At 33.6% G+C, this 16,674-nt stretch overlaps 3 protein-coding genes and 1 pseudogene across 3 annotated transcripts; 3 read left to right on the top strand and 1 right to left on the bottom strand.

Annotated features, from left to right (window-relative positions):
- Positions 1–1,075: 1,075 nt before the first annotated feature.
- On the top strand, positions 1,076–2,778 carry LOC104742142 (peroxidase 71). Its single transcript, XM_010463115.2, has 3 exons — positions 1,076–1,559; positions 1,706–1,868; positions 2,135–2,778. The coding sequence occupies exons 1-3, from the start codon at positions 1,140–1,142 to the stop codon at positions 2,536–2,538; spliced, it is 987 nt and encodes a 328-aa protein (XP_010461417.1). The 5' UTR covers positions 1,076–1,139; the 3' UTR covers positions 2,539–2,778.
- A 3,658-nt stretch (positions 2,779–6,436) lies between these two features.
- On the top strand, positions 6,437–8,168 carry LOC104742132 (peroxidase 70). Its single transcript, XM_010463106.3, has 3 exons — positions 6,437–7,082; positions 7,185–7,344; positions 7,682–8,168. Exons 1-3 carry the CDS (start codon positions 6,663–6,665, stop codon positions 8,095–8,097), a joined length of 996 nt encoding a protein of 331 aa, XP_010461408.1. The 5' UTR covers positions 6,437–6,662; the 3' UTR covers positions 8,098–8,168.
- A 3,521-nt stretch (positions 8,169–11,689) lies between these two features.
- On the top strand, positions 11,690–13,201 carry LOC104742125 (peroxidase 69). The gene is made up of 3 exons (XM_010463096.3): positions 11,690–12,243; positions 12,352–12,511; positions 12,617–13,201. Exons 1-3 carry the CDS (start codon positions 11,818–11,820, stop codon positions 13,024–13,026), a joined length of 996 nt encoding a protein of 331 aa, XP_010461398.1. The 5' UTR covers positions 11,690–11,817; the 3' UTR covers positions 13,027–13,201.
- A 1,965-nt stretch (positions 13,202–15,166) lies between these two features.
- LOC147949339 (calcium-permeable cation-selective channel WeiTsing pseudogene) lies at positions 15,167–15,652 on the bottom strand (annotated as a pseudogene).
- Between the last annotated feature and the right edge of the window lie 1,022 nt (positions 15,653–16,674).

Genomic DNA, 16,674 nt, shown 5'->3' with positions numbered 1-16,674 from the left:
TGTTCCCATATTAGGTATTTTGTGAGTTGTATAAGTTAAATTGTTTACCACTAGTCGTCTGATGAACAAGATAATGTTTCTGTAAGGGACCTAGATATGTAGAAACTTCTTAAGAAAAATTTCTTCCCATCGCTTTAACCGTTACTTTTTTTTTAATGCGTTAAGTTCTTCATTAGTCTTTCTTTGGCTCATTGAAAACAAAATATGGTTCGATATAAGAAGAAGGTAGTTCATGCTTTCTTTGGCTCATAGCTATGATTTCCAAACCATTTTCAAAAGATCGAATATATAAGAATCGTAAATCTCAAGGAAAGAAGCTTTGAGTTCTAATAATTAGTTAAAGTTAGCTTAAACGTATATAAACTATAAACTATATATATTCACCGTGCAAGATTAGTAAAATTAAAGTTAGCAAAACCTGTATTTACCGGAAGAGTTCTAAGATAAATTTCCATAGTTTGTAGAAAAACCAAATTTTTTTGATATTTAAGACATCTCTACACTACCAATTATGATTCTAATCACACTTTGTAACCGAATCAAGTTAGATAGATGTTACTTCATTTACTGCCAGTAGTATTAAGGTGCGATATTATAACCTTTGGGTATATTCATATGGAAATCCACTTGTCAGACTTATGCACTGAAGTTTTAACTTGTTATTCGTTCTAATCCTCTTATGACATCCACCTACCACAAAATATGGATGTATTCTGATTTCCCAATAATAAAAAACAATTATCCTTAATTTCTTATTATTGTATATTTGCTATAAATCAACTAGACTTGAACCAGAATTCAAAACTCGTACGTAAACAATATTTCTGTCATACATTACATACATATATTACAGAAACGATCAAAACGAACAAATCCAAAAACAAATTGCTTTTAAAGTCAACGAGTCGACCAGCTCACACCGCACTGACCAGCAACACGCGCTTTTGAATCTCTCACTAACCGATGTCGTTTTATCAAATCACCACAAACACTGAAGCCGGTTTCATTGACTCACACGTCACTCTTTTGACTTGTCAATCTCCTCTATATATAGTAACTAAAACGAGCTAACTCTCTACTCACTAAAACTTAAAACACACACTTCATCTTCTTTAAAACCCTAAAATATAATTTACAAGATGGGTTCGGTTAGATCATTGTGCTTATTCATAACCTTCCTTAGTTGTCTCATCAGCTCGGTCCATGGCCAAGCCGCCATAAGGCCGGGTCCTGTTACTGGCACAAGGATCGGGTTTTATGCGACCACGTGTCCTACAGCTGAAACCATCGTCCGAAATGCCGTGAATGCTGGTTTCAGTACCGACCCCAGAATCGCACCCGGAATATTGAGAATGCATTTCCACGACTGTTTTGTCCAAGGTTGTGACGGTTCGATCCTTATATCCGGAGCTAACACCGAGAAAACCGCCGGTCCGAACGTCAATCTCCGTGGATTTGAAGTCATAGACAACGCCAAAACGCAACTCGAAGCCGCGTGTCCAGGAGTTGTCTCTTGTGCTGACATTTTAGCCTTAGCCGCTCGTGACACTGTCGTCCTCGTAAGCCTTTATTAACTCATAACAAACGTTATACACATTATGCTCCTTATTTCGTAAACACATATGCATTAATTAATGTTACTTTATTATTTTATATCATTATATGTATATAACGTTTATACGTGCATGGGTTAATTTGCATGCAGACGGGAGGAACAAGCTGGCAAGTACCAACGGGACGTAGAGATGGTCGAGTTTCTTTGGCGTCGAATGTTAACAATCTCCCTGGTCCCCGTGACTCTGTTGCCGTTCAACAACAAAAATTCTCGGCTTTAGGACTTAATACCCGTGATCTCGTCGTCCTCGTTGGTCAGTTCTTTAAACTTAATTAACACTTTCAGAACTGTAATAATTACCATTAATTCAAAAAATAAAAATAACTATAACGTTAGAAAACTCTCTTCATGTGTTCAATGAATACTTGGCAACCGTCAAGCACCTAAACCGTCTGAACGTCTTAAACGCATGAAGAGTTTCTTAACATGCGCATTAAGAGAAAAACAAACTATTTGCAAATCTTTAGTGATCAGAATAATAACAACATATACTAAATTACTTTGTACATAATTTAACAGGAGGACACACGATCGGAACAGCAGGATGCGGTACATTCAGGAACAGGCTTTTCAATAGCACTGGACAACCCGCGGACCCAACCATAGACCCAACATTTCTGGCGCAGCTTCAAACACAATGTCCCCAAAACGGAGACGCTTCAGTGCGCGTTGATCTTGACACTGGAAGCGGTACCACTTGGGACACTTCTTACTACAACAACCTAAGCCGTGGCCGTGGAGTTCTCCAGTCCGATCAAGTCCTTTGGACCGATCCAGCCACTAGACCCATAGTGCAACAATTGATGGCTCCTAGAAGCACCTTCAACTTTGATTTTGCGAGGTCGATGGTCAGGATGAGTATTATTGGTGTGGCTACGGGGGCTAATGGGGAAATCCGTAGGGTTTGCTCTGCGGTTAATTAATCTACTGATTAAAATCCGTCGTGATAAAACTTTCATGACGTTAAGTACTTGTTTCGAGTGTGATTTTAATTTCAACAATAAATAAACTATAAACCACTAGAAAAGGACACAAGAAAAAAACCCAAAAGTGGGTGAATGAAATTTGTATCTATAAGGTGTTAGTATTCGATTTCTTTTGGTTTGGTTTTTAATGTTATGTCTTCACAAAAATATTATACTTATATATATTGGCTTCTTTAATTTTATAATCTATCAAAACATATCTTATGCATGTATCATAAGTAATGATTTAAAATTGAGTATGGATCCAAAATAAACAGTAAACAAAGGGAAATAAATATCAACAAAAAAAAATAGCGAGTAATTTGGAGAAATATCTTATTTTTTTTTTTTTTCGGAGAAATATCTTATAAATTTGGAATTATGAACCTAAAATCAGGATAATACGTACGTACACCCTTTTCAGTAATTATTATATTTTAAATCAAGAAAACTTATAAAACAGTTGAACCAAATTAAACAGCAGTCCATATTAACATACCCAATAATAAGTTGTTTAACCTAAAGGTATATATGGTCACATAACAATGATGGATTCTTGACTTTTTAGTTTTAGTCTTCTAGATCACAATTATTAATATATAGCTTAAAGGATTGAAGACTGGTCAATCTCTTGAAATTCAGAATATCATATTCTCAACTCTCAAGTATCAATGATCAAGGACGGCCAAATACTCTTGTAGTCTTGTCTGCCAATCATTCGTTGCATTCTGAAAATCTTTGGTCTAACTTTTTTTTTTTTATTGGACATAAGAAAATTTCGTTTTTTTTTTTTTTTTTTCTCATAAACGTTTAATTTACTAACTAAATGATAACATTAGAATATAATACGTCAAATTAAAAGATGATAAAAAAGCGAAATCTTAAGTGATTTGTAATCAAGCTTTGACGACCCAAAAAAAAAAAAAAATTGATATGTAACCAGGCAAAGCTAATTAATCTTCAACTTGTCACTGTCATTTTTTCTCCCATGCAAATGCATGAATCAGTTAACTTTGGCAATCCTATAATGGCTATTATAGTTAATATGGTGTACGCGTATTAATAAGTTTGATTTGTGATGTATTAAGTGAATGTATTAGCTGTATTGATTTAGACCGAGCTAATAATTCTTTTCACACTTCAAACTTCAAAGAACAAACTTATTAGATTTACAATTGATGTCTTGTTCACAATGTTTTGAAAATCGAATTGGATAAGAAACGGTATTATTGTTAATTAGATATACATAACTATATAAATATCCAAGTCAAATGATCAGAGTCGGTTATTATTTATGTATGATAGATATAAATATATATATACACCATTTGATATATATATCCATAACATTCTCTATTTTGTTTGAAACGTAATATTTTGTTCTAGCTCTTTGAATATTATATATAATAATATTAAAACATTCGACCAATGGAAAAAACTACTTTGTTTTTTTTTGTCCTGATCACAATCTGATTGACCAGAATAGATAAATTCATGTTCTCCAAACACTGTGGTACTGGATCAATGTTAGAAAATGATATAAATATACAATTGACATGATTTTTAGCCAGTGTCAAATTTATATACGGACTCTGATTATAAATTATATATGTTAATATAGATTTTAGTCCAACATTTTATGGCATATATATATATTAAAAAAAAAACTGTAAGATGGCGTGGCTCACGCGTCTTGCCATTTTATTTAAGATTCGAAGCAAAAAAACTCCAAAACGGTTCGAGTAGAAGACAACATCCGTGTAAAAGGTCTATTATTTCAACGATTCCACTGATTTATATCGTTTTCAATTGTACTCCAATAATTTTAGGATTAAAAAGAAAAATAGAACGAGACAATCCAATTGAGTCATTGACTATTGATATGCATGCATATCTCCACCACTAAAACATTGTTTTTTTTTTTTGTCTTTTTGGACAACGTTTCTGATATAGTGATATTTGATTAATTATTGCAGTCTACCTCCTCGATTGATTCTGTGCAGATTCTTTTTCCTGGTCTCATGAATTTGTAGTGCATAGTTTTTTTTAAACGTGCACATTACAATCAAAGAACGATTGATTTGATTGGTGTTCATGTTTTTTCCAAAATACGAAATATTCCCCGAGACAAAATTTGTTGACTTTTGTGTCAGAACACATAGAACTGAAAGTTGGGATTTCTTCGTATGTAATACAATCCAAAAGACTAAAAAACAGAATTTTTTTTGTGTTTATTGTCGTATACCGTCTACTTCCAAATGAAGTAGTTTTGGGGTTTTAGATTGGCTAAACTAAAATTATTTTTTTAAATATTAGTATATAGGAAATTTATCATGCATGCATGAGGTACTTTTGGGTAAGTTCTCGTTAATAATTGTGTGTTGAAAATTTTAATATTAATGATTGTGTAAGTGATTTAACAATTGATGTTGAATGGGGCAGTCCTCGTGCCTTCATAGAAAGAAAACGCGTAGAAATTAAAAAAAAACAACAACAACAAGTGCTTAGAAAAGGAAAGGTTATAACAAGACGTAATTACCAGAGAAAATGGCCGACAATTCTCTTACTCATAATTTTCCTCTTTTTAATGGGGAATATATATACTATTTTTAGTTTATGAATAACGAAAAAAATATATTAAATTTCGAATATATTTCAGACATACCATAAATTATGAAATCTTAAGTAAATTAGATATGGACGCACAGTATATGTGAAGTATAAACGTTAATTTATTTTCAAACTTTTTAATTAGTCTCGTGACATCAATCTTTTGGCCTACTTGATCAACTTGTTGCAGTATGTATAAATAAATTAATAACAAACAATCCAACTTTCTTAACTTCTTATTTTCTTATATTTCTTTGTCAACACATACTCTTTCTTCTTCTTAATTTTTTTTATATTTTCCGTCAATACAAAATCCATAAGAGTAAAGCATAAATATCAATATATCAGTTTCGTGATTTTGACATGAATTTGTATGTATTTGTTTCGTTTAAATGCAATTGCGTATTTTATTAGAGTATGCGTTGTGAATTTTCTATTTTAATGTTAACGTTGTAAGAGTTAAATAATAAACCCAACTAAAAAGTAGGGGAGATAGATAAATTAACATATGCTCGTTAATATATTGACAATAGACGTGAAAGTACGTGGTATTATATTCCGTAGACAAACATTCGCTAACAAACACAAACTGGTTGTCAGAATCTTATTAATTCTTATCCGTTGCATAGTAACTAGTTTAACTTTTTTATTTTATTTTGTGTGTGTGCAAACAGTGACTAGTTTAACTAATCAATGCAATGAGATGTTTTTAGTGATGCGGAGACATTACGGTTAAAAAATGAAAGGTAATAATATGATTGGAAAATTGTGGTTAAGTGATACATAGTTTGAAACGGTATAATGTTGACTAGTAACAATATGGAGAAAAGTAAAGCAAAAGATGTAATTACAGATTAATGACAATCGAAGTGGTATGTTAGATGTTACGTTTCTAATCAAATATATCAATTATAGCTCAAGTTTAATAATTACGTATAGTCGTTCTATATCTAAATTAAAAAAATTGAACATATCTTTTTCTCTCTTGTAATGGTATAGTATAATAGTACTAATTACTTGAACATATATCTTATTTGTGACAAAACTAATTCACGAGTCACCACTACTCTAATAGGGTTTCAGATTATAAAAATGTTTTCCAAAGATTATCTATAAGCCAAATAGCATTCGAAATAGGTTAAAGAAAAAGAGAGAAGAAACTCACAAATCTACGTATAGGTAGTTAGGTACATACATGGACCATATTCATTTGCTTAAATACACTATCAACAAAACAAATCAGTACAAAGAAAAAAGATTATAAAATTATAATTCCAGTAAAACGTAGCTCCAACTAGTTAATGAGTAGCCCGGCATTGCTTACTCATCTAACTATACGAATCATTCACTATTTTCACTATAAATACACACAATAATATCAAACTGTTAAACACAACAAATCAAAAGTAATAATCCGAATTATTATTACATATATGCACCCTTTGGTCATAAAGTAATTAGAAGACACCAAAATGGGGAATGTTACTAAGTTTAATCCTCGCTTCCTTCTCTTACCGTTATTCATTGTCCTAGCTGCGACTGCAACCGCACATGCCAACCAATTCCTCCCAAGGCCTCGGCTCGGGTATTACGGTAATTCATGCTGGAATGTAGAATCGATAGTGCGGTCTGTGGTCCAGTCAAACTATCTTGATAATCCAGCCAATGCTCCGGGCATTTTGCGTATGCACTTTCACGATTGTTTCGTCCAAGGCTGTGACGCCTCCATTCTCCTAGCCGGACCTAACTCTGAGAGAACGGCGATTCCAAATCTATCGTTGAGAGGGTTTAACGTCATCGAAGAAGCTAAGACTCAGCTTGAGATCGCTTGTCCTCGAACAGTCTCTTGTGCTGATATTCTTGCACTCGCTGCACGTGACTTCGTCGTTATGGTATAAGTATAACCTACTTTTTTTTTAATTATATATAATTAAGTCCATAGTTTTATAAAAATATAACACGTAATTAAATGGAGGTTTTATATGTATCGGTAGGCCGGTGGACCATGGTGGCCAGTTCCATTGGGACGACTTGATGGTCGGGTTTCGCTAGCCTCGAATGTCAATTTGCCCGGACCAACCGACTCCGTTGCCGTGCAGAGGCAGAGCTTCGCCGCAAAGAATCTTAATACCCAAGACCTTGTTGTCCTTGTTGGTACGTAAACAAAGTTTGTTTTAGCCCTCGTTGGTTTCAAACATTTTTCCCCACCATTTTGGTTTATATGTGAAAATTTTACTTTTGTGAAATATTTCTGAAAATATACACACGTACCACAAACACATGGCGTTACATATTAAATGTATACCATATTGCTACTCCAAATTTATATACTTAACATTATCCAAAAATTTCTTGCATCTTAAGCTAGCTTAGCATTAATCAAGTTGTGTAATAAATAATTTTTTTATACATAACAAAGTATATATATAATTTTGAAATTCTTTCTCTCGAGATGCCTTCTAATTTAGATAGAGCGTTTGGTATATAACAGCTGGACACACGATAGGAACGGCCGGGTGTGGTGTGTTTAGGAACAGGTTCTTCAACTACAACAACACAGGAAGTCCGGACCCAACCATCGCCCCGAGTTTCGTCCCTCAAATTCAATCTCAATGTCCTATCAACGGCGATCCCGCCACTCGTGTCGTGCTGGACGCGGGAAGTGGAGACCAATTCGATACGTCGTACCTTAACAACTTGAGGAATGGTCGAGGTGTCCTCGAGTCTGATCAGGTCCTATGGACTAATCCCCAGACCCGACCCATCGTGGAACAGCTTTTAGGACTAAGGTTTCCATTTCTGTGGTTCGGAATAGAATTCGGCAGGTCGATGACCAAGATGAGTCAGATTGAGATCAAGACGGGTTTGGATGGGGAGATTCGTAGGGTTTGTTCTGCGGTTAACTGATCAATATAAAATTAATTAACCGTTTTGATATGCTATAAATTATGAATAAAAATGGAAATTATAAAGTTCAATAGACTCTCCTGCTTACTAGATATAATAGTTTCTAACAAAGGAACAATAAACCGGGTTAACATTTTCTATCAGTGTGATTATACGTGTTTAGTTACGTCGATGTGAGTCTGAGGGAATAAGTTTTTAAATCACATGCACATACGGAAAAGAACATGTTATGTAATTGTAGACTCTTACGAAATTTAAACTATCTCTTGTTTAATTTATATATCTGGTTGTTAATAATGAAAAGAACAATTGGACTAAAAACAGAAATAATAGAATAACAGTTAGGTTAATATATGTACGCTAAAAATAACATAACGATTGAGTTAATACATCTAAAGTCTAAACATGTACATATCAGTTTTTAACTCGTGGCAATGAAAGTTAGGATGACGAGATTTCCGCCAATTTCCGGCAGAAAACTAGGCGATATATGAATGTAAGTTTCCATCTCATATGTGCTCAATGATGGGTGAAATTTGTCCTTTCTGATTTTTAAAAAAAGAGAGTTGGACCGATATGAATTAAAATCATGTGTCATGTTTACTCCTATACAAAAGTTACCTCCTTATACATGAAATATGAATTTTGGTTCCTTTCTTTATCTTTTATCTATAAATGTAAATGTAAATGCAAAGTGAATTTTACAAAAAAAAAAATTAAGTACAATTAGTTAAGTGAAGTCAATAAAAGTTGGAACGATTCAGTTTGAATACACAGTTCGAAATGAATCTAATCATTGGTTGAAAATGATTAAAAGGAATAATAGTAGTAGTAAGGATGATTATATAACAGTGGTTGACTTTGACAATAAAGAAAAAAAGACAAGTCAATGATATTATGCCATCGAAGTAAATTGTCCCTTGGTGGTTTCATTAAACAGGACATCCTCAGTCATTATATGCTCTCTTATTTGTTTGCCACCGACTGTCGTGGCTTATCTCTTTAACATAATATAGCTTTTTAGATAATTTATTCAAGGAAATTTTGTTAAAACATTCATACGGTTTTCATAATATTAGTAGTATTTTCTTCAAATGATTATCTCTACGCAGCAAATTTGTAATTTCATTGTATACAAATTTCGATCGAATTCATTTCATAAAAGGAGATACAAAAATAATTCTCTACTTGACTTTTATGATTTTAAAATAATTTAAAATCAACTAAAATAAATCTCATTAAAATATTTTTTGGTACATACTCTTCCTATCAATATTTTGTGGTTAGTTAAATAGTTTATTGACCAAGTCTATATAATCATTAAACATCATTATCTTGCTCCCCCATTTGATTTCCTTTGACAAAGTATATATGCATAATCGTATATATAGTCGATTTTTGTAATCACATTCATAACATCAATATGTAGATTCATAAACGCGACTACAAAATATCATATGTAAATGTAAAATTTATATTTTTAAACATGAATAAATGAATATCTACGTGTGTATGTGTCGTGCATGTTAGTCTATAAATAAGTTATTAAACGATTCACAAATCTAGAAAACTTTGCAAACTACATACATTTCCAAACCATTAACAAAGAAAAAAAATGATATTTCTATAACTTCGATTACTTCAAGCTCTTTCAAATGTTTTATCTTTTCTGACGACGAAAATAAATATACAACCAAAAGACCTACAACTTCAAGCTAATTAATAAAAAAAAAGAATGATTAAGTGCATACAAGTTGTGATTTAACGGCTACACACGTGGTTTCGTCATCAGAAATTATACATTTGCATGCCAGCTGCGAGTACATATATATATATATATATATATATATTATATAATGTTATGTACTTATGTTATTACTTGTTACTCGTTAATTACTTCAGTTTAGGTAAGTGATTAATTAACTAAGTAAAGCCATCAGCATCTATATTTGTTTTGTATCTTCCCCATGCATGCACAAAACTACTACAGTAGAACCTCTATAAATTAATACTCTTTAAATTAATACTTACTATAAATTAATAAATTCTTCCGGTCCCGAGTTGGGCCGGTGTAAAAAATGATACATTTCAGATAAATTAATAAGATAATAATTCTTTTGGAAATCTTATGTAAAAATATAGTCCCATCAATATCATAAATTAATAAGCAAATAAACTAATATATATATATATATATATATATATATATATATCTAAGAAAATCTAGTGAGATATGACTCTATTATTGTTTGCCTATCTAAAAAAATCTAGTAAATATGACTCTATTATTGTTTGCATATTCTTGAATTTGCATTTTTATTAGAGCTCATCTCTAATTTTTTTCATTGTTATCTTCTCAAATCGAATCCAAAAATTATAGAGAGTCCTAAATGCGATAATTGTTTATTTAGTAACTGGTTCTAAAGATACCTTAATAGCTTCTTCGACTTCATCATTACCATGAAAGATAGTAGTAGCAATTTTTTTCTAAACTCTAAACTTCTAACATTTATCATTTTTACCTAGATAATATAGTAAACAATTAACATTCATCCTATTACGATAGCCAAGATTATAAATTAAAAAAAAATTATTTAAAAATATGAATGATAAGAAAAATATATTATTTTGTAATAGAAAATTTTTAAAATTATAAAAATGATAAAAACTCTTCATAATAGGATGAATGTTAATCGATAAATTAAAACCTCTATAAATTAATAAAATTTCAAATTCCCGACCTTATTAATTTATAGAGGTTTTACTGTATTGTCCAACGGTTCAAACCTAAAAGATATTATGGCGGTGAATACTTTCAAATTTTTAATTTTTTTCATTGAATGAATAGTTTTACCAGCTAATCCAAAAGAATAGAGAAACAAATATACCATTATATATAATAGACGATTTGATAAGAGAAACAGTCAACTATGCCCGTTACATTTTCTGATTTTCATTATCCCTAACCACAAAATGTTCTGACCAAAACTTTGAAACTATATTATCGCCACGCAGTTCATCGAGCTAATCTATGAAGCAATATTTGACCCTAATATATAGAACATATATACATCACTATTGTGGTATCAACTTGTAAGTTGTATCGGAGAATTTCCTTTTAAAGCCAATTGACCCTAATTATTTCATCATAAACAATTTGCGTTTACTGTTTCTTTAGAAGATTTGACAATTTCCCTTAAAAGTATTGTAAACCCCATTAATCAAGTACAAAGTTTGCAAGTTTAGCTAAATGTTCAAATAGCACTAAGTGATTTGTTCTCCAAAAAAATTAAGATGCTTTTCGTTTATACCATTCACCGTATATATTAGTTTTCATATTTTTGAACATGAACTATTAATCCAAATGATTATAGCTATAGGTGCGACTTGAACAAACTTTGATTCTCTTACCAATCATCTACAACATAAAACCAAGATAGCTTCGCTCAAAAGGAAAAAAAAAATGTGTATAATAGATGTTCAATGGACCGACTATTATACACCATTATATATGCAAACTAATTATTATATTAATGATTACTAAATCAACTTAGAAAATTTCCATAATTCTGCGTCGTGTGCCGAAGTTGCTCGATACAATTGTTATTCCTACGACTTTTTTTGCCTATATATACAAACCCTTTAACACCAACATCAAAACACACAACAAATAGCAACTTCTATAAAGCACAAAGAGTTTCTTATTTACTAAAAAGAAAAATGGGTCGTGGTTACACTTTGCTATTCGTTCTAGTAACGTTTTTGGTGTTGGTTGCAGCTGTAACCGCACAAGGGAACAGTGTCTCAAACCGCGGTGGTGGTCGAAGACCACGAGTTGGGTTTTACGGGAATAGATGCCGAAACGTAGAGTCTATCGTGAGATCGGTGGTTAAGTCGCATGTCCAGTCGAACCCGGCTAATGCACCTGGACTTTTACGAATGCATTTTCACGATTGCTTTGTCCGTGGCTGTGATGCCTCGATTCTCCTCGCTGGTAACACCTCGGAGAGAACCGCAGGTCCCAACCGTTCATTGAGAGGATTCGAAGTTATTGAAGAGGCTAAGACTCGGCTTGAGCTTGCTTGTCCTCGAACCGTTTCTTGTGCTGATATTCTCACCCTTGCTACCCGAGACGCCGTCGTTTTGGTAATATACTGAAATTATTAGACCCATTACATATATATCACCTACAATCAAGGATTCTATTCTAGTATGGTGCCGTGTTTAACGGTCATTTAATATTGGTTTATGCAGAGCGGTGGGCAAAGCTGGAAAGTGCCATTGGGACGTCTCGACGGCCGAATCTCGCAAGCCTCAGACGTGAACTTGCCCGGACCAAGCGACCCCGTCTCTAAGCAGAAGCAAGACTTCGCTGCTAAAACTCTCAACACATTAGACCTCGTAACTCTTGTTGGTACGTTGTAATTGCATATGGTTTGAATGTAACACTTTATAATTAGCCGTTGGTTCGTATATTTATTTACCACTAGCTAACTTAGTGAGTTTTGGTTATGACCAGGGGGACACACAATAGGAACTGCTGGCTGCGGTCTAGTAAGGGGAAGGTTCTTTAACTTCAACGGGACAGGACAACCTGACCCATCAATCGACCCGAGTTTTGTGCCGCTGATTCAGGCTCGATGCCCTCAAACTGGAGGCACCCGAGTCGAGTTAGACGCTGGAAGTGTTGACAGGTTTGACACATCGTTCCTAAGGAACGTGAGGTCAAGTCGCGTGGTTCTCCAATCTGATCTAGTCCTATGGAAGGACACCGAGACCCGAGTCATCATTGAAAGGTTATTAGGCTTACGCCGACCATCCTTGAGGTTCGGAACCGAGTTCGGGAAGTCGATGGTCAAGATGAGTCTCATAGAAGTTAAGACTGGATCAGATGGGGAGATTCGTAGGGTTTGCTCTGCGATCAATTAAGAATAAAAGCACAAATGTGTGGTTTGTTTTTAGTTTATGAATTTGTTAACTAATAATCATTTGTTTTATATAATAAGCTTGATATAGCATTATTTTGTGGTCGATGGTTACGTTTTGATTTAAGATTGTACTTGTAACAAAACTGTGGTATATAAAAGTGTTATTTGTTTCTTCACTCGTGTACGGAAGAATGAACGAACTTGTCAAGGAAGAATAGTGTTGAATATGTTTGATTAATGGAAGCTTATCTATACTCCATCAGTAATGGATTAGCAAATTCATTAAATTAATCATTAGTTTTGATATACTTTATCCAAAATACTGGAGTTGGTATTTAATTATCTGAAAAGATTTAAATATTATATGTTGTTGGGTCTATTTTTGCCTTTTTGGATTAGAGAAGTTAAACCTCTTGTGGATTCCAGTGAAGTATACGATCGCTAGTCATTATTCTTTTTTTTAAACAAAACAGAGCCTTACTTTCATTCAACTAAACATAGTAGCATGGTTACAAAGGGTAAGAGTTTCCAAAGCAAAGCTTGATAGGTAAACATGTGCAACAAAGGTAGAGATACATAAATCGACCAACATGTCCAAGAGATGTTGAAAATTTAAGCAAAAGAGCATCAAACTGCAAGCTAAATCCAGGGTTGTTGACACCACATTCGCTGATACAGCGGAAGAGTGGTAGATTGTCCTTATCGAAATAACATTGGGACATTGAAGGTGTTTCCATGGCCGAGAGACTAGATGGTTTGCTCTGCTCATTGGCGAAGAGGATGGTGGATGGAGAGTAAAGGTTGAACATGGCTTACTTGAGGAGATTCCGGTAACCAAAACCTGTGGAGCTATGGTCATAATGCCGACACTCATCAAACTTTGCCAAGGGGAAACATATTTCCTGACATTGATGAATTGAACTTGGGAATAAACAGGTCGCAGGGAAGGTATGTAGAGGAGACCGCTAGTCATTATTCTAAGTTTGTTGTTTTTATCGAAAATGCCTAATTAGAAAATTGGATGTTTTTTTCCGGGGGGTCAAAGAAGACGAATTTTCCAATAATCATTATGTAGCAAAATGATGTTTTTGTTGATTAATAATAATACAAGGTTTGGGTGTTTCATTTCTGAATTGCCGTTACGCGCTGTTGTCATATTCAACGCAACATCCACGCACTTAAAAATCGAAATTAATAACTTATGGGCTATCCAATGTGTGTGGATTGATTCATAAAAAAGGTGGACTATGATCAACCAAGAATATGCATCATCAAAGTTTTTTGCAAGATATTGGATCGATGGAGAATGATGTTTACGGATCATCAGTTCGATTTTGTGCCAACCTAAATTAGGCCAAAAGAGGTCAACATGCCGAATGATAGTAAATTCTTTGCAATACTCCTTACTTCGCTTCAAATAGTGATGATATCTCAAAATTATGCATGGCCCAGCAAATGAAAAGTTTGGGCTTTTAGGGTTCCTTTAGTTATTGGCCTTTTTTTTATTTGGGCTTTTAGGGTTCCATCAGTTTGCTACGCGATAAATTGAAACAATAGGTGTTTTTGTTTTCTTTTGCAGTTCTTGTATGAGTTGTATATCACACATGTTTTGCAGATCAAATACGATTCACGTACACAGAAAGGATTAAAGGTCACGACTAAGAGAAACATATTGTTTGGAGCACACACAAAAATACAAAAAGTGACACCTATTGTTTTTTTTTTTTTTTTTTTTTTTTTTTTTTTTTTTTTTTTTGTATACTCTCCTACAGTTGAAATTAAAAAAAAATTACTAACGGATGACCCCTAGTAACATCCGCTAACAAATCCAAACGAACAACATTAGGACAAACATCGAAAAAAATCGAAAGCCAATGTGTAAAGAAAATGCATAGTTAGCTAATTTAACTTCTCTCTATAAGGAGAGATTCGAACTATCGAGTCCCTTGAGAAATTCCCTACTGTTTTGATAAACAAGTTATACGATAAGAAAAAAAAATTAACATTTTTAGTCCAAATTTTAACATATCACAACAAAACGTACGTAAAAAAAGTGGATTATAGCCAGGGCTTGGTTGATGGATCGTATTGACATGGAGCGTAATGTCTTGGGTGAGGCTCTGTTTTTCTCCGCCACAACTCTAGACCGTCATCACTCGCGGGGTTGCAAGCTCGACCTCCCCCGATGAATTTGCTCGCGGATTTTTGAGTTCTCGGAAAGCGATGTACAGTACCGTGGAAAGCCAAACAAGCCAGACGGGAGCAACGATAAGAGAAAAGATGGGAGAAATAACAGATACGAGCAAGAGAGGTGCGAGTGAGCCAAATAGATGGCTAATATGTCCCACGAGCATACGAAACCAACGGCTGCGGAGCTTGATCTCGTAGATACGAAGAAGAGCGTAGATTAATATGAGAACCCAGTAACAGAGGAAAGTGGTTCGATAAGTTTCGAACAAGACAAATGCAGAGGAAGTTGTACTGGCTCCGGCAGCCGATGGGTCGCCGAGCTGGAGAAACCCAAGAACTACAGTGTTCATTGACACCATTAACTTGTGCACTGCATCGGAGTATAACTCATAATTTTGCTCCTCCTCTCCAGACCTCTGAACGGTTGTAGTCGCCATACTGTTTAATCTTCCCTTTCTTCTCCTCTGGCCTCTGGGATTTGTCTGTTTTTATAAACATTTTGTTGGAAAAGTCACAGTTAAGCCGACGTAGTCAACAAATATAGTACTTGTGAGGATTTCTTTCTCAACGATCGTACTTGTAGGCAGTGGCGGATCCTGAACGGAATTTAGTATGGGGCAATTTCAAAATTAGTGACTAATTTAGGGGTATTTAAATAATTTTTATATTAGTTAGGATCAACAACAATATATAGTATGGGGCATTATTAAAACAAATGACTAAATTAGAGGCCTTAAAATAAATTTTATACTAGTTAGCTTAAGAAAATTTTAAAATTAGGATGGGGCACTTGTCTTTTTACTGAAAATGCGAAACTACACTTTTAATCGGATGTCCCCGAAGGGACGGCGAAACTACACACATACTGTTTCTTCGAAACCAAAAAAAAAACTACACATACCTTCCGATTGCATTACGAGATTTGATTCTAATAGCATTGCTATCATTTCACGTTATATGGTAAGCTAGTTTCGACTTTGAATTACAATTGCGAAATTTTAGAGAATACAATCACAATCATAAAAACACGATCATATTATTAGGATATTTTATAGCTAATTTCTATTTATTACTCAACCATTTAAAAACAAATTTATATTTTGAAAAGATTGTATACTTACTCACCAATATTTTGAAAAACCCTATATTCTTCTCAAGACACTGTAAAAACTTCTAATTTAGAGATCTAATTTCACTGAACACGATAAACCAAGAATAACTACATGAGCATAAATTATGGTATGAGGTTTGCAAAACCATGGTAACTAGTGCAAATGCCAGCTAATGATGTTGTCATATCTTTTTATAAATTTATTATTATTCTCGGCATTGACTTCATTTGCTTCTTTTACTAATGAGTTTTTTAAAAAACTGAAGATACATGCTTTTGTTACTTGGAGAATTATTAAGAATAATTTGGTTTGAAGGCTGCTACTATCAATTTTGAAGTTCCAAAAAT

The sequence above is a fragment of the Camelina sativa genome, chromosome 2 (assembly GCF_030686135.1).
Source record: "Camelina sativa cultivar CO46 ecotype springtype chromosome 2, ASM3068613v1".
Classification (NCBI taxonomy): Eukaryota; Viridiplantae; Streptophyta; class Magnoliopsida; order Brassicales; family Brassicaceae; genus Camelina; species Camelina sativa.
Note: the sequence above shows the minus strand (reverse complement) of the source record. Positions and strands in the feature narration are given on the sequence as shown.

Bases quoted from the DNA above. Each gene is read 5' to 3' on its own strand.
- LOC104742142 (XM_010463115.2), top strand. From the start codon at position 1,140: ATGGGTTCGGTTAGATCATTGTGCTTATTCATAACCTTCCTTAGTTGT. The intron at 1,560-1,705 runs GTAAGCCTTTAT...ATTTGCATGCAG, and splicing joins CTCGTGACACTGTCGTCCTC to ACGGGAGGAACAAGCTGGCA. The intron at 1,869-2,134 runs GTCAGTTCTTTA...ATAATTTAACAG, and splicing joins TGATCTCGTCGTCCTCGTTG to GAGGACACACGATCGGAACA.
- LOC104742132 (XM_010463106.3), top strand. From the start codon at position 6,663: ATGGGGAATGTTACTAAGTTTAATCCTCGCTTCCTTCTCTTACCGTTA. The intron at 7,083-7,184 runs GTATAAGTATAA...ATGTATCGGTAG, and splicing joins CACGTGACTTCGTCGTTATG to GCCGGTGGACCATGGTGGCC. The intron at 7,345-7,681 runs GTACGTAAACAA...GGTATATAACAG, and splicing joins AGACCTTGTTGTCCTTGTTG to CTGGACACACGATAGGAACG.
- LOC104742125 (XM_010463096.3), top strand. From the start codon at position 11,818: ATGGGTCGTGGTTACACTTTGCTATTCGTTCTAGTAACGTTTTTGGTG. The intron at 12,244-12,351 runs GTAATATACTGA...TGGTTTATGCAG, and splicing joins CCCGAGACGCCGTCGTTTTG to AGCGGTGGGCAAAGCTGGAA. The intron at 12,512-12,616 runs GTACGTTGTAAT...GGTTATGACCAG, and splicing joins AGACCTCGTAACTCTTGTTG to GGGGACACACAATAGGAACT.